We start from the raw sequence: 18,054 nt of genomic DNA, 5'->3' as shown, positions 1-18,054 counted from the left end.
CAGCCTCAGTCAAACAACAGGTCATATAACTGCTTCAGTCAATAACCTCATTTATCTCCTCAGCCGTCAGGGAAACAAATCAACTCGGGCATCGTGAGCTGTCAGAAGCTTAATGTGAGAAATATGAAAACCTCTCACCAAAACCATTGTGCATGTCATTCACTTGCCTTCCTTTCGTCTCCATCATTGAATCAAATTGACAGCTCATACAGATGTATCGTGGCGGCAGGTTGCTGCTGTGACGTTAAGTGAATAATAAGGCACATGCTATTAGCAGTGTTACTGTTTGAGCTTCTGTAAGTCTCTGTCATACAAGTCTCCTCCCAAGGTGACCCCACTCTTGAAGGAGAGGAGTGCAAGAGGTCCTTTTCTTTACATGGCAATTAGTCTAACGAAGCATTTCCAATAGGATTGACCCGCAAATGCACACGTGTCCCGTTTGTCAGTGCATTAGTATTCACAACACAAAATCCATCATCTTTTTCTCCTTCTGTGCGCGGGCTCAGATCCGCGGCTTGGGCTGATTACTGGACTGCCCATATTCAAAGCTTTGTTGTCACACTAAGCTCAGTGGATCGATGAAATTCCATTTGAGCATCTGTTGCCCGAAAACAGCTCTGGCTGGCCTCCTCTGAAGGAAGGCCCTAATAGCAATTTACTGTTGTCCTTTCACAAGGACACTTTGCTTTGTTTCCGAATGATACACACTCGGCAATTAGTGCAAAAAAAATCATTAATCCTCCCCTGACTTTCACATACGAATGAAGTCAGGCTTTGTGCGTGCAGGCTGCTTTCAACTCAGAGACACTGATGGAGTTTAACATGAGTGTGTAATAGTGAAAAATGATGTCCTATTTTGCACCCCCCCCCCCCCTCTTTCTTTCTTCACCCACATTGTACTGTTGACATATAATGAGCTAGAATTAACTGCCATTGCAGTTCAGGCAGTGAGAATGATGTGTCTGCATGTGTTTGTGTGTGTGTGTAGGTGTGTGTTTGTGTGCGATGCATGAAAGCGTATCAATAAACCTGTCATCTCAACATATCTCCTCCTGTGCATCTTTCTGGCAAACCTCTCAGTCTGTGGACCATAAATGGGGCGTAATGTTATATGCTGGGATATTTCATCTTGTACTTCTTGGTGTCTTCCTATATATTTCTGCAGCATCCATAAAACCGCAGCTACATTCTAGGTATTAGAGGTCTCTTAGGACAGATAGTCCAGTGGTCCACCACTCCACCCCGTGTCATATGCACTGCTTAAACAGACTAAACTGAATCATGCATCCGTACAAACTAGCACGCACACGAATGCATAAACATGTAGAAACATGTAGATTACAGAATGCTTCCATGGGAATACACACAACACAGTATAACACAAAATCGCATTTCAATTCACTAGGTACAAATTCATGCAGTATTTTTTATTAGTATTTTTTGTGACTCTCCCTCATCAAAAATTAAATTACATCCAAATGAGGCAATTAGTCTTTGTTAAAAAACAGACTGAGCTATTCAATTTTTTATTTCAGCTTTGCTCACGTTGACAAATTGCACTAATGGGTTATTCCAAACTGAGAAGTTATTGTTTTTTTGTGTTTTCGTAATACAAATCTGCAAATGAATTGTCAAACACAACAGTCACAATTTCTCTTAAGATGACGAGCATTTACTTTGAAAAATAAAAACACGTCATTTCAGTGCAGATCAAATGTAACTGACACACTCTATAAATTAGTCAACACTCGAAGACAAAGTCGCTTGAAGACTCTGTGTCTTGATCCAAGTTTTCTATAAAACATGCAGATAAACTATTTTCTCACTTGCTCATTACATAAATCTTTAATTTTATTTATAAATCAAGAGAAGCTGAATGCATCACAGTGAAATATGTGCACTTATGTAAAATACATGTGTCCCTTTCCCACAACAGTTGTTCCACAATCCTCAGTGAGTTTGGGTTATTTCGGAGGGACAGGAGGCTGTCGGCCTACTTAGGCTATACTTATTGTTATTTCAATGATTCGATGGTTCATTTTCAACCAGTAAAACTGCAACTGTTGAAGAAACGTTTGAAGCTGAATCCACTTTAACCGCAAAGCAACTTTTCATGTTGAATTAACAAACATTTCTGTCTGAGAACACAGGGAATTACAATTTAAAATTATGACAAAAGAAAAGGTTTCTGTCACGTTAATATGAATTATATTTAGAAACAAACAAAAAAACAGAGTCAAGAGATTAACAACCAAACAAGAAATTAACACACGTTTCATGTAAAAACAACTAATCAGTTCAAATGATTCAGTGTCTCCCCAGAGTGAGCGCTCCATCTAAAAACAGAACCATAAAGGATCGCTGCTAATGTTTCTATTCCTCTTCAGTTCAGCTTCTCCTCCACTAGTGAAACATCTTCCCAAACAAACCCACAGCAGATCAGTGATGAGGAAGTAAAGTGAGAAGCTGTGACTCTGCTGGACTCACCTCCAGCACCAGGCCTCATGTCTTCATGTTCACAGTGTGAGATCCAGAGTTTGTTCGGAGACAGAGCTGCAGGTGAAGCTGCTGCAGGAACAGATGCTCTACGACACACTCCTCTGCAGAGGGAGGCGCCATCATGAGCTTTACTCTCCATATTTATAGGTAGAAAGGTAGAAAGAGCAGGACTCAATCTCGTCTGAACAGGGCGTGGTTTAGTTTGGGTGTGCATGAAATTTTTATTTTGAAATAAGAAGTATTTTTTACATTAGTTATCAGAAGGAGATCCTGTATCTGATTAAATAGACAGTTCAATGTATAGAGTTACTGTAGTTTAGGTAAATTCTAATTTTTCCAACACTTCCACTGAGTAATAGGGGAGAGCGTGGCCTAGGGGATAGAGCGGGTGCTCTGCAACAAGAAGGTTGCTGGTTCAAATCCCACTCTATCCCATCTGCATGCCTAAGTGTCCTTGGCAAGATACTGAACCCCTAGATGGCCCCTCATAAAATGATGAGTGTTCTAAAAAAAATGTAAGTCGCTTTGGATAAAAGCGTCTGCTAAATGACATGTGATAACGTAATGTAATAGATCAACTGATCTGTTTAGTATCTTATGTTAGCATGTTTGGATTAATCCCCCTTTGTGGGTAATTGAGCCAATCCCCTAGTTTAGTATAAATATCGTAGATTCAGTTCAGGGATTTTATGGGCCCAGAACTTTATTGCGTGTTTCTTTTTTTCCTGTAGGTTGATTTTCCTATTTTTCAGGGTAAATTAAGCTGGTATTTTCAAAATTCCCATGTGACTCCTTCCAACTCTGTCCCACACAAACCTGATATCTCCTACTGTCACTGTCACCATGAGCATTTTGTTATGCACTTCATACTGTATGTGTGTGGTGGAGGTTGCAAATACCTGCTGAATGCATTTATTCTAATGGAAACTCATTGTCATTGTTCAAATACAGGGTGCTTCTTTATGTAGAATTCCTATTTTAGCAATTTGAATGTAGCATTACGGTTACCACTGGGGCATTAAACATGTATAGAGGGCTACATGTGTGCATGAACAAGACATTGAGCGATTTTTACATTGTTAGTATTGGGCAGTATTATTAATAATTTAAGTATAACAAAGAGACTGAGCGAATCATTCATCTATGGTCAGTATTGCGACCAAAACATATTTAGTGTGAATTCAAGCTGCACATTATACGTGTCCATATCAATCTGCATAGAAATAATTGAAAGAAATTAAAAGCAATGAAATAACTGGGTGTAATCAAGCCTCGAGTAGCACTTCATGTTGAAATTGGCTCTCGGCTATGGGCGCCATATATCTTCTGATGTGTCTGACAGTCCATTTTCATCATAACATCTTCTCCCAGGAGAGAGATGATGTCTGCCCTCCAGGCAATGTAAATGAAGAGAAATGTAAGGGTCTGGGCTGAGGCAGATTATGGGTGGGTGAAGTTAAACGTGACTGAAGCTAATTGATGTATGGCCTCTCTTCGTCTCACAGGATGGAGCCCAGAAATGTCATGTTAGAGTGTAATTAAATCCATTGCCGCCTCCAGTCTCATGTTTGAATACAGACTCTCCAAAGTGAATATCTTTCACCCATAATGTAAGATGAGTTATCGCTGCGACACGTTAACACATGTCTGTCAGAGCTGCACTGAAATCACTTAAAATATATGCCTCACATGTTATCATCCTCTTTAAGAAATGAAGTCAATTTCAGTTCTACTAAACTATTAATTCACAATTTTTTCAGGGAGCCAGAGTATATTAAGGCAAACTTGGTTTTACTTTGGAGCACATGAGGATCCTTTCAAATAGGAACCCTGCTAAATCCCTGAGATTACAAATGGGAAGGTTTTTAATTCAGATATTATGCATGTCAGGTGTGATATATATTGCATGACTGGGGTCACAGGTCTACTTTTGATGTGGAGTCAAGGGAATAAATGAGGTTACATCATAAAATATGTAAAAGGCCTATTTTGCTGATTAGTTGATTGAATTACCGGTCTTATTATAAATAGGCCATTGAAGTTGCGTGAATGCCTCCTACAAAATACACATTATGCTTTAAATGCAAAGTAAAATCATGAATAAATATCACAAAACAAAGCATAAAAACGCACGAAGCATTCGGTTTAAAGTTGTTTCAGTTCTTTCTGGGAGAGTTATACAATTTCATGTCACGATGTTACTTCATGCTACAGGATTTACCCACTGGAAAAGTTGCATTAGGAAGAGTTCTCTAAAAAACATTAAGTTTAAACTTTTAAATTCAGAGCAAAGGCCTCTTTTTGTTGGGTATTTGGTGCCCTCCTGTGGCTTCTGTGAACATAGCGACACCACCGTGAGATAAAATAGATTACAAATATTTATAATTCCGACCACAGTTTCACAGCGGAAGGTGGAAATTAAGACATGTATATGATTCATACAAACAACTTCATGAGCTTAAAACATTCCATTAGAGACTCTTTTTTATATAAACAGCACCAAGACTCACCTGTAGGGGTGCTGATCTTTCCAGAAGCTGTTCGCTTGTACCGGAAGTGCGACTGTTGTTTATCCGGCAGTGAGCCTCCTCGCCGTTACAGAAACGATGGCGAGTTCTGGTCCTAAACAGGCGCCCAAAATGTCCAACAAGGCATCGGCGGGAGGCGCCGGGGCCGCGGGGGCCAACGGTGCGGCCCCGGCCGTACCCCTCGCCTCTCCGCTCATGGGGAAAAAGAAGAAGCCTTTCCTGGGGATGCCCGCTCCGCTCGGCTACGTCCCCGGTCTGGGCAGAGGGTGAGCTAACTCAGCTACATAGCATGCTAACCGCTCTCTAGCTAACAAGCTAAGTTCGGTCTATTGAATGAAGTCTCTGGTTCAGCGAACTTTCCTGGTGGTAACACGTGTATACATACACACATTAAGCATAAATAATAAAACATTCGTTGTAACAAAAGCAACACATCAGCTTAATGAACTTATAATTAATGTTCAAAATACACAGTAGCTACTTGCAATAACTAAGGTATTAGCTCGGCATTATCTGTGATTGCATGATTGAATAAATTCATTTAACGTAACGTCAAACAAATATGATTGGCCGACCGTACAATTGTTTTCATAGTTTATATTTATTAAAGGCAATTGGAGCCTGTTGTCGATGCAGTGTTCATAACCTCATTCATTACTTTCTCAAGTCTACTCTGTTTTCTGATCAGTTCTCTGACAATAGTGAATGCTGATCATTCAACTTAAACTCAATTTAACTAAGAGGCCAGCTAGCTTGGTTCAATTAGTCAAACAGCAAAAATGACGAGTGCACATTTGTCACATACGTTTTCAAATCCTTTATTGAATTTCCCTGTACGAGTCCTATGCCATATCTTTATTTCTGTGATCTCTCCTCAGTGCAACTGGTTTCACCACCCGATCAGATATTGGTCCTGCTCGTGATGCCAATGATCCAGTGGATGATCGGCATGCACCCCCCGGGAAGAGGACAGTTGGGGACCAAATGAAAAAGAACGAGGAGGATGAAGAAGATCTCAATGATACCAACTATGATGAGGTGCCTGTGACTCGATTGTCTCTGGCTGTTATTTGATGTTTTTCTAATGTGAAATTGTGTATTAAGTTTCAAAACTCATAGCCCACCAGACCATTAATGTGCAGGTCATAAGGATTCTGTGATATTTTCTGCCATCCCCATAACATTAGGCTGTTTGTTTATCTTTTAGTTCAATGGATATGCAGGTAGCTTGTTTTCAAGTGGACCCTATGAGAAAGACGACGAAGAAGCAGATGCTATATATGCTGCACTAGACAAGAGGATGGATGAAAGACGCAAAGAAAGAAGGTAGCAATACATTTCTCTCACCTGGGTTTTGGGTTGAAGTTTACTCCAGATTTCACACGGTGTCTTCATGTTGGACATCCTTTGCAATTTGTAATGTATGTGAGGCTTGTTTTTAAAGTTTTCTTCTCTCTTTTTTTAGGGAGCTGAGAGAAAAGGAAGAAATTGAGAAATATCGTATGGAGCGGCCCAAGATACAGCAGCAGTTTTCAGATCTAAAGGTACAAAGGTGCACATGTGCCAGACTGCTGCCTTTTCCAACCCAAATCAAGCCGTTTTTTCGCGGCTGTCCTCATCTTACACCTGTCTCTCCACATTTTAGTGACTCTGTCGCTGCCAAGCAAAAAATTGATTTTCCTATTTTAAATTGTAAAAATAGTTACAACATCATAGCTGTAACCTTGTCCACCAAGACCCTTTGAGATGATCCAGCTGGTCATTAGGGTTACATTAAATCAAGCTGTTAGAGCTTTTTCACAAGATATAAAGCGATACACGGCACCATATTTGTTACAGCGATGCCAAATCACTGACTTTCCATTTATAAATCTCTTTATGAAATGTCATCCTTAATTATTTTCTCTCTTATCACAGAGAAAGTTGGCCGAGGTGTCAGAAGAAGAGTGGCTGAGCATCCCTGAGGTTGGAGATGCAAGGAACAAGCGACAGAGGAATCCCCGCTATGAGAAGCTCACCCCTGTCCCCGACAGCTTCTTCTCCAAACACCTGCAGACCGGAGACAAGCACACCAGTGTTGACCCTCTGCAAGGGGTCAGTATATACACAAAGACAATTTGCTTTACTTTGGATATCTATATTAAGACAGATACACATCAGTGAGCACTGTGTAGTTTCATCTTGCACCAGCAGGAGTCATGATATCTCACTGCAGAGAAACAAATTACTTCAACTGTGCAATCTCAGTAGACATTTACTTTGTAACCGGATGGAATCACCAGCTTGTGCCAATCTGATTGGTAAGATTGACCATTTCTGCAAATAGAACCAATTACCACACACAAATCGAAAAATGGCATGTTAACAACTGATTAAAACATTTTCATTCTGATCTTACATTATTACTATGAATATACTGCACTGTATTTGTCATTCTGCAGCAATGGAAAGCTATTGTTTCGACTTTTTTGTGTCTATCAGTCACATGATCCAGGCCTATTTTTCACTACCCTTTTTCAAGATTAAATGCTCTTCTCTTTGACGATTATTTATTTTCTTCCCTAGCTGGCAGGTCTGAACACCCCTTACCCTGGAAGCATGACCCCCGGCCTGATGACGCCAGGGACAGGAGAGCTGGACATGAGGAAAATTGGTCAGGCCAGGAACACACTCATGGATATGAGGCTCAGTCAGGTAAGTGATGCAACATCCTCAGTCAACTTCACTTTTACCTTGTTCAACAACTCGCACTGCACTTAGATATCCAAATGCACAGTATTTATTTATTCTATCTCCAGTAATTACATGTTGTCTGTCTTCAGGTCTCTGACTCAGTGAGTGGACAGACAGTGGTGGATCCTAAGGGTTACCTAACAGATCTCAACTCAATGATCCCCACACATGGAGGAGACATTAGGTAGAAACACCGAAGGGACACCAAGATCCTTATGTGTCTAAAGTAAAATGTTGTTGGTCTAATGATTTATTTTTGCTTCCTTATGTCAAGTGACATCAAGAAGGCTCGTCTGCTGCTGAAATCAGTGAGGGAGACCAATCCCCATCACCCACCTGCCTGGATTGCCTCTGCCAGGCTGGAGGAGGTGACTGGCAAACTACAGGTGGCGAGGAACCTGATCATGAAAGGCACCGAGATGTGTCCTAAGGTAAGGACCGACAGAATTTGTAAATATGTTAAGCTCATTGATCTATGTCTATAAACTTTAATTCATGTAATACAATTTGTATGTTTCTATAATACTTGTCCAAAGAAAGTTATTACTGTTTACTTTGTATGGCTTTCTATCCTTGTTTATGATGTTCAATCTATGTAAGTTTTCATAGAAGCACAAAATTGAAATTGAGCTTATTCTACTTTTCTTGTACGAAACAGATAAAGTTCATTATCATCATTGTTATTATTATTCAATTTTGCATCGCCAGCTATTTCATGTAATGACACTGTAATGCTGCTTGGCTGATGGGTTAATTTGTTTCTCGCCATCCTGATGCTATAAATATATTTTTTCTCTGCTCACCAGAGTGAGGATGTGTGGCTGGAGGCAGCCCGGCTCCAGCCTGGGGACACGGCTAAAGCCGTGGTAGCCCAGGCCGTCCGTCACATGCCGCAGTCTGTCCGCATCTACATCAGAGCTGCAGAGCTGGAGACAGATGTCAGGGCCAAGAAACGAGTCCTCAGGAAGGGTAAGGCAGTCATACAATGTTATAAAAGATCTAATTGACCGTAGGAATGCTTTTAAATTATTCTCCACTGGTTGTAAAGATATTGAAAGTTTTAAAACACACTGTTGCTGTCATGTTGCTATGACGAGAGGCTTGTGTGTGTTCCCAGCAGCGCTCTGTATTCATTTATATTTAATGGTTTCCTTGCCAAAAGGAAGTCACTACTGTCTGCAGGGCAAAAATTCACAACCAGTCTCAATCTGTCCATTGTGTCATAAGAGGCACCGACACAGAGCTACTCACTCCCTCCAATCATACGATTGCATAAAAGATTTTATTAGGGTTACATTTGGCAGCTGTGGTTCTGGCTTTTCATCAAGGCCAAGCACCCGATTAGCGCCATGGTGTCAGTGCCCTCATGCACACACATACGCACACTAATATTTCCCAGCAGCATACCGCAGTGACAGAGATGGATGGGGAGCTTCCTCTGTGGAAGAGGTCTCTCCGCCTCTACATGTTCAGTTGCCTCTGCGTTTTCCCCCAGACGCTGTTGAACTTTGTATTGCAGGATTTGCTGTTGTATAATGTTTAATTTTATTATGTTCTATGCCCTGGTTCTACATTCACTCAAGCGAGTAGCGTCTCTATTTTTTTTTTTGCCACTGCACACAATGTGTTGCTAGTGTAAATAAAGGTCTGTTTATTTTCTGTAAAAAAAAAATTTAATGTTCATTTAAACCGTATGGCATGGTCTGAGGATTTGAAAATTTTCGAGTTAGTTTTTTTCCTTGAGCAACACACAGTCCTGCTCACTGGTTGTAAATCTCTTGGAACAAAAGACTCAATGAAATGACTGAACTCTTATGTAACTCTTACTCATGCAGCCCTGGAGAACGTGTCCAAGTCAGTTCGACTGTGGAAGACGGCTGTTGAGCTGGAGGAGCCAGAGGATGCCAGGATCATGCTCAGCCGAGCTGTTGAGTGTTGCCCTACGAGTGTGGAGGTACGCTTAGCACATGTAGATTTCTTTCCACCAACATGATACATTGCATGCATCCACATCAATACAATGCAACAAACTAAGCTTTGCACCTACCTCTATATTAAATTATTGTTGTCTTTCTTTCTCTAGCTGTGGCTGGCACTGGCCCGGTTAGAGACGTACGAGAACGCCCGTCGTGTCCTGAACAAAGCTCGAGAGAACATTCCCACTGATCGCCACATCTGGATCACCGCTGCTAAGTTGGAGGAGGCCAATGGCAACACTCAGATGGTGGAGAAGATCATCGACAGAGCCATCACCTCTCTGCATGCCAACGGTGTAGAGATCAACAGAGAGCAGTGGATAACGGTGGGTTGCTGTGGCTTCGTTATTTCTTTGACATCGCTGAGAGAGAAAAAGACACAGCAGCAATTACTGCAGCTGTTTGTAGACCAATAACGAAATGCAGTTGTCAAGATCTGATCATAGTGTGAGCGATTAGAAAAGAGCAGAGGAGCAGAATCTCTTGTTGAACAGCGGAGTCATGCGATACAGTTATAGACCGACTGTTGTGGTCCGATTTTTGAATAGAAAATCTTATTTAGTAAATTACAATTGTAATAACAGTAACTGTCAAAAATACGTTTTCAAAGCACAAATCATGAGGCTTGTGAAGATGAAGGGTTAGGGTAATATATTTTTTTTATCCTGTATAGAAATATCTTTCTTTGATTGATCGATAATCGACGAATCTTATCCATCAGAATTGAATGGACTCATGAGGGGACTAGAGATTTCCACCCCTAATGAAAACCTTATGTGTTTTAGTGCTGTTGTGTTGTGATGTACAGATGTAACTAATTTACTCTGTCTTTGTGCACCACTAAAAAAGGAATGGCACTTTGATTAAGTTATAATTCTCAGTCTACTGTCACTTCAAAATTTAGAGAAACAGTAAACAAATGGTAACAAAGTTGTTGGTGTTTTTCTGCCATAACAAAAACATCAGTAATGTGCAAAAACACTGGAGTAAATCCAGCCTGGTGTTTCTTTTCTGTCTACACCATTGAATTTGTTCACCTGTGTCTCTACCTTTAGCGCAAAATAAACCTGTAAATTATAAGCTGAAGAAATGAATGTTTTCACTTTTTAAATGTTGAGTGAGTAGAGACTGCGTCATGTGTTTGACCGCTTGCCAGTATACTTTGGCAAAGCTACCTTCTGCTTTTTCATCTGGGTGCAAAAGAATAGAAGCCAGCTCTGTGTCTTGACATTTTTAGTGCCGCTCACGCTTGTTTTTCAATCACAGAATAACTTTCTGACACTTGCTCTTTTCCTGACTATCTTGTCTGGAACTGTGTGTTATGCTCATTGAAACCCCCGACGACAGATGGACTTATTTCTTATCAATCAGAAATCCAGGTTCATTTCCAGGTTTCTGGTTCCAGCTCCATCATTCCTCTCAAATTGGTGTCACTAACTAATGCTCTAACTTTTTGCATTGTCCTCCTGTGTACACCCAGAATCGTTTCCCTCCTCAATGTTTCCTCTTTTCTTGCAGGATGCAGAGGAATGTGACAAAGCATCCAGTGTGGCTACCTGCCAGGCTGTGATAAGGGCCGTCATCGGGATTGGTATTGAAGAGGAGGACCGTAAACACACCTGGATGGAGGATTCGGACAGTGTGAGTAATGCGATATGTTTTTTACACATTCCACGCTTAGACCCAAACTCCTTGAGATGAACTTCACATACTCATTTACCAGTGGAGTTTTATAGATGCTCATCTGTTATGTTTCAGTGTGTGTCCCATGGAGCGCTGGAGTGTGCCAGGGCCATCTACGCCCACTCTCTGCAGGTGTTCCCCAGTAAAAAAAGTGTCTGGCTCAGAGCCGCCTACTTTGAGAAGAACCACGGCACCAGGTGACCAGCTCTTCTTTTGTAAATGTAGCTCACTCTAAAGCTGGAACTTTGTCTGTTTCTTATTTACTATATTTAACATCTGCTTTTCTCTCCTTTACTCTGCTTAGTCAATTTTAACTGTGCTCCTCTCATCCATTACTCTTTCATTGCATCTTTCAGAGAGTCTTTGGAGGCTCTGCTCCAGAGAGCTGTGGCTCACTGTCCCAAGGCCGAGGTGCTGTGGCTGATGGGTGCCAAGTCCAAGTGGCTGGCTGAGGATGTGCCTGCAGCCAGAAGTATCCTAGCTCTGGCCTTCCAGGTGATGATGCAGTCAATACCATATTTTGACCTGTTCATGAAGTGTCTATGTGACCATGTGTTTTATCTATAGCTGCTTCAGGCATGCACTGAACTACATAGATTCTCCGTAGTTTTCTCCGGAGGAGTTGTATGTGTGGATACAAATTACTTCCTAGGCTTCTGCAGAGTTCCTGCAGACTCAGTCGGAGAAAGTTGATCCTCCAGATGATTTTTTTGCATTTCTGGACGTGTCTGAGCAGAGAACCTCCAGCTGCATTTTTCTTGTGTGAAAGGTGAACAGCGGAGAAAGTCCGGACCCAATTCTCCGGAAATCCTCAACAGGACATGTCTGAACTGGATTATGTGTGACCCTTTCTTATGTTTCTCTGTCTCATCAATTTGTTCGACCTCTGACCCAAATTATATTTTTAGGCTAACCCTAACAGTGAAGAGATCTGGCTGGCTGCTGTCAAACTGGAGTCTGAGAATAATGAGTATGAAAGAGCCCGTCGACTGCTGGCCAAGGCCCGCAGCAGCGCCCCAACAGCCAGGGTGAGTGAGAAGACAAAAATAACATTTTCCCCTGTTTCAAACTCTCATCAACTCCACTTCTCTGCTTAAAAAAAATAGGAAAAATTATATTATAAAAAATACTGAAAAGAGAAAAATATGGAATGTGCATATTGTTTTGTTGTCAAGATCGAGGCCATAAGGACACCATGTTCTTGGGCTATTAATTTGTACAAAGAAACACTGTCCTTTCATGACCCCCTGTATCAGGACATTGAGTTTGTTTTTCTAAGTAATGCTGGAACTGGTGGCTTGATTATCAGATTTGATTTCTCTCAGCTTTACAGCCTTTGTTTAATTGTCAGTCACTAGTGCATTGAAATAGAGAGTTTCTACAAACATGCTGTTTTCTCAAGTTCAGGCTTGCCAGGGTCCTTTATCTCAAAACAGTTGTTCAAAGCAAACTACCACTCTGTCTATCAGTCGACCTCTCCACCGCTCTTTTGATGATCTGTAATGTATTCATTGACAGATATAAGTGTGTAAACCTGCTTTAACGTAGGCTGCACTGATTGTCCGGTCAGATAAGACAAATACATGGTGTTGATGAAGCAGTAATGAGATTTTGCCTGGGAAAGTTTGTATAGTAAGTTTGTATTTGCATGATGGTAGTGTATTTACAGAAGACATATATTTACAGATAATTTTATACAATACTATTATAAGTATATTTCAAGTTGTAGTTCACAGGGTCCGATTTGCTGTCTAAACGTCTTGTGTATATTTGTAATCTCTTCAGGTATTTATGAAATCAGTGAAGTTGGAGTGGGTGCTGGGAAACATAGAAGCTGCCCAGGAGCTGTGCACTGAGGCCCTGAAGCACTACGAGGACTTCCCAAAACTTTGGATGATGAGAGGCCAGATCGAGGAGCAGGGTGAAAACATGGACAAGGCCAGGGAAGCATACAACCAAGGGGTGAGGATAGGGATCTTAAGAATGCATTCAAATTTTAACTTTGATTTAAGTGAATGTCCGTATTTGTCTCACAAATGATCATAAGAGTGAACTGCATTAAGCAAAAAAAGTACGGTCGGGCAAGGCGCCTCGCACGAGCTCCACTGGCTGAGTCAGAGTGCTTCTAGCCCGGCTACTCCGGGATTACAGTGGATGGGCAGATAGGGAAATGTCCTTATGTGGGGGGGGGGACATTCTGGATTCATATTTGATCATTTATATCATATATAGGTTTTCTGGCTCATATAATAGACCAGACATTTTTTAACCTACTCGTTCCTGACAGAGAACCACGTAGTTAACTACTCCCCAACACAAAAAAGAACCTAAAAACCACAATTTACTACTTAACATCTCTATGTCTTATTGATCTGTATATATTAAATGTAATTTCCTGTTAATTTAAGCATAATAGCACAGGTCATGATCAGATGGTATATTACTATGTTTTTTTTCCACATCGGATAGCGCTCTCTTATTTCACCATACATGTGTTTGTAGAGGAATTCTGACTCGCACATGTTTTTGATGAAAATTGGTGTTTCTCTAATAAATGGCATGTGTCTCGTTTGTTGCTTCAGTTGAAGAAGTGTCCCCACTCGACGTCCCTGTGGTTGTTGCTGTCTCATCTTGAGGAGCGAGTGGGACAGCTGACCAGAGCCAGAGCGATCCTGGAGAAGGCACGACTCAAGAACCCCCAGAGCCCCGAGCTATGGTGAGAAAACACACAACAAACAAAGTGTGAATAAGCCACTTGAATGCAAAAGCAGGAAGCACTTAAGTTTGAAATTAGTCTCCTGTGTAGCTTATTAGTGAATTAATTATAATAATGTGACTGTTTAAAGTGATTATTATGAAATGGGCGATTAAAAATTGAAGGGGCTTCCCTCTCTTTACTCATTTTATGTTTTGGGCTTTTTGTGGCATTTTCATTTCACTGCATGGAGGAGAAAGAGCTTGCACCAACACCCACAGACAGATTGTATTCATTTCTGTAGAAGTAGAAACTTGAATCAGAGAACATGAGACAACATGGGCTCGTACCACATTTATTGAGATGTAGCACAGAAACACAAACTGAGATTCATGTCATATTATAACACTAAAAATACCTCGAACTTTGACAGCTCTGTGTCTAAAATGATGTGTTCATGATCATATTAACCAGGCTGGACTCGGTTCGACTGGAGTTCAGGGCCGGACTGAAGAACATCTCCAACACACTCATGGCCAAAGCCCTGCAGGAGTGCCCCAATTCAGGTGAGAGCATATGGATGCTGTTGTGTGAAGTCTCAGGACATTTGTTTGAGTTTGTTCTAAAATCATTGTCAAAAAACCATCCTACAGACCTTTAACACAACAACAATTTTGAAATACTTTTGGCATTTCGTTTTTTTCCGTCTGTTATCTTTAATTCTCCATCTCCCTCTACTCCCTGTTGCTTCCTACAAAGGTATCCTGTGGGCTGAGGCTGTGTTTCTGGAGGCCAGGCCCCAAAGGAAAACTAAGAGTGTGGACGCTTTGAAGAAGTGTGAACATGATCCCCACGTGTTGCTCGCTGTAGCCAAGTATGACAATGTCTTCTCCCTCGTTTCATTCTCGATAATAAGCCCTGTCTTTGCTGGTTTACATTCCATTTTGCTTTTAACATTTCTTCTTGACAATGTTTTGATCCAACTGATCTTGTGTGTATTTTTCAGGTTGTTTTGGAGTGAACGTAAGATCACCAAAGCCAGAGAGTGGTTCCTCAGGACGGTGAAGATTGACCCAGATCTTGGAGATGCTTGGGCTCTCTTCTACAAGTTTGAGCAGCAACATGGAACCGAGGTGAGAGTCTAACTATTGACGGTCCTTCTCTGGCTGAGAGTCTCTGTGAGACTTTGGGGGGGAAATTGCAGTTAAACATCAGCAAGATTGGAATCCCAGAATCCTATAAAGATCTAAATTCAGTCAATTCAAATTTACTACTTAAAACTGATACCAAAGAGATACCAAATATGCTTTTGCCAAAAGCTATGTCCAACCCCACTGTTGTTTGGTCCATCAGGAACAACAGGAAGAGGTGCGGAAGCGCTGTGAGAACACGGAGCCCCGCCACGGAGAGCTATGGTGTGCCGAGTCCAAACACGTCCTGAACTGGCAGAAGAAGACGGGAGAGATCTTAGTGCTGGTGGCCAGCAAGATCAAGAATACATTCTAAGACTAAGGGAGGACATTTGGACTCTATGCAGGTTGAGGACTCTGGCAGTCACTAGTCTAGCAGGGAACGGCGATGGACAAGCTCAACCTGTCCGTCTCCGTAACATACAAAGTACTGAGATCGACCCCCTTTACATGTTTTGTTGTTGGTCTGCTTTTTCTGATGATCAGTGTCAAAATCCAAATTTCAGCATTTGTGGTTTGTTGAAGACTTTGAAAGAATAAAAAAGAACTTGCAGAAATGAAAATGAATAATTTCAGTACCCTGTTTTAGGCAAATGTACGAACACACACAGTTTCATTCCTCCTTCAACAGTTTATTTTGGCATGTAGGAATCAAATGATCTGTAGTTGCTCTGTAAAAAATGTGTTTGGTTAAAACATCTAAACATCACATTTTAGTGGATTTTTTTATTTTCACTCCTCGTAGTGTGAGTGTGTTTGAGCTGTAGGTTTGGCTCTGTCTGTTCAACAAGTTGTGAGTGTATACAAACTGTCAGGGGCTAATAACTGATCTCTCATGTTGTAGTGATCTAATTTTTTATAATACACTGCTTGCTTGAAATGAGTTTGAAAAAAAAAATACTTTCCAGGATTCCAATAAACAGAGTTTGTTGCACCAGTCGCTGTCGAGCTTTGTAGTTAAACACTGTTATGACTTGATGGGCATCAATTATTTCTGAGAGTTTGACCTGCACTCATCCTCCATGCTCCGTCGTTATAGGAGACTCTGGGGATTTCATCCAGTTAAACCACCCATTGTGAAAATGTGGGCTTTTAAGTATTAAATGTCTTTCGGGGAGAAGTGTTCCACCACATCCACAGCTGCTCCTCCTCGGTCTTGTATCTCCCTGCAACGAAATCGAAAGAGTGGAGAACAAAGTGATTGATTGCAGAAGTTTTCCTCGACTTGATCGGACTGGAGTTTGGTGAAATCCTAAACCCAGCGTCAGCGATCCATGTCGGGGGAAGGAAACTGGAGTGTGCCGTTGTTAATGTTGGACAAAACCACGGGGCACTTTATTGGAAGTCTATCCGCCACCGTGTTAACCTATCCACCGGAGGAAGCGTGAGAAAGTCCTGGGCTGGAGGGGTTTCGGGTGCGATGATCCCCGCAAGATCAGGGGCTGATTCCTCGGGTCTCCGTGGCGCTGACTGAGATGCGTTTGCTCGTGTGAGGATCCTGCAGCAGGACATGATAAATGGTGAGTGAGAACTTTTAAAAACATGTGGTGGCTGACGGGGAGCTTGACAGATGTTGGTCTGCGGACAAGGCGACTGTCAGCGTGGTCTCCAAACATCTGGAGAGGGACAGATGTTGGTGCGCATCCGAGCATGAGCCGAATGAACAATTACCCATCATCCTTTATTCCTGATATAATGATTTAAAAAGGATTCTTTCATAATAACACACACCTCTGTGTTTTGCAGTGTCTGACCGGATCTTCCCTCCGCAGTGTCCTGGCGCTTCTGTTGTTGGTCAATTGTCATTGTGGTAAACGCAGATGTAACTATAAAGAAATCCTGGACTCCTACAGAGTTGTCATCTTCGTTGAGCTGCAGAGTCTGGTAGGAGAATGTCTGCTTTTAAACAGATTTATATCTTATGATCAAACTCCATTAACCAGCATGCTCTTTGTGAGTGTATTCGTGTGTGTGTGTGTGGGGGGGGGGATGTGTGAACACCTCTGTGATGAGAGGCTGCCCTCCAGTGTCTGCTGCAGTTTTTTCGATTAACAGACACTACTTCTGCTGACTCATATTTTGAATGACAGACAATTTTTTAATCTATGTTGATAAATACACATTTGGTTTTTCTTGTAGAATTTGACAGGCTCAACTCACACCTCCAGAGACAGAGACCCCTGTCCCCAAGCAAAGGTAAACAGAATGTACACTTTCAGCACCATGGACAGTGTAATGATCACAACAGCATGTCACATAATCCGTCTCGGTGGCTGCTCCACATTGAGAATTAAAACATGCAAACAGAAGAGGGAATTATGAGCTATAACGGCTATTTCCCCACTGCAGGCACGTCGCATCCTGGTTTCAATATATGGTATGACACAGCAGGTCCGGTGTCACAGGAGCGGCGAGCAGCGGTCTGATCTGGAGAAGCCAGTGGAGAGCATGGAGCAGCTCGTCGTTCACAACTGCAGCCCTGATTATCTGGTGAGGAGACTCAACATAACTCTTAATTTTAAGTTTTACCACAATCAACAGAGCGAGCAAAGAAAGAGATGTTCGACTCACCACCGCATCCAGATATTTACAGGTTATTTTATTCTTCAGAAGGTTGTTGGTTTTGGAGAAATGGTTTACAGAGAATCTAAGGATAGACCTTGAATGTCCCTTGTATGTCTTCTATTTATTTAATTTAAGTTACCAACTTACTTCTTTTTTTCACTGCTGAACAATTATCTATTCTGGTT

General features: G+C 41.5%; 1 protein-coding gene across 1 annotated transcript; it reads left to right on the top strand.

Annotated features, from left to right (window-relative positions):
• The first annotated feature begins 5,078 nt into the window (after positions 1-5,078).
• Positions 5,079-16,241, top strand: prpf6 (PRP6 pre-mRNA processing factor 6 homolog (S. cerevisiae)). The gene is made up of 21 exons (XM_062392023.1): positions 5,079-5,293; positions 5,906-6,065; positions 6,235-6,353; positions 6,493-6,571; positions 6,945-7,121; positions 7,593-7,721; positions 7,850-7,944; positions 8,035-8,191; positions 8,567-8,729; positions 9,596-9,714; positions 9,844-10,062; positions 11,255-11,377; positions 11,495-11,616; positions 11,776-11,914; positions 12,328-12,447; positions 13,205-13,381; positions 14,002-14,135; positions 14,589-14,680; positions 14,874-14,988; positions 15,121-15,247; positions 15,468-16,241. The coding sequence occupies exons 1-21, from the start codon at positions 5,106-5,108 to the stop codon at positions 15,618-15,620; spliced, it is 2,907 nt and encodes a 968-aa protein (XP_062248007.1). The 5' UTR covers positions 5,079-5,105; the 3' UTR covers positions 15,621-16,241.
• Positions 16,242-18,054: the final 1,813 nt, after the last annotated feature.

The sequence above is a fragment of the Platichthys flesus genome, chromosome 7 (assembly GCF_949316205.1).
Source record: "Platichthys flesus chromosome 7, fPlaFle2.1, whole genome shotgun sequence".
In the NCBI taxonomy this organism is placed as follows: Eukaryota; Metazoa; Chordata; class Actinopteri; order Pleuronectiformes; family Pleuronectidae; genus Platichthys; species Platichthys flesus.
This window is presented reverse-complemented; position numbering and strand designations above follow the sequence as displayed.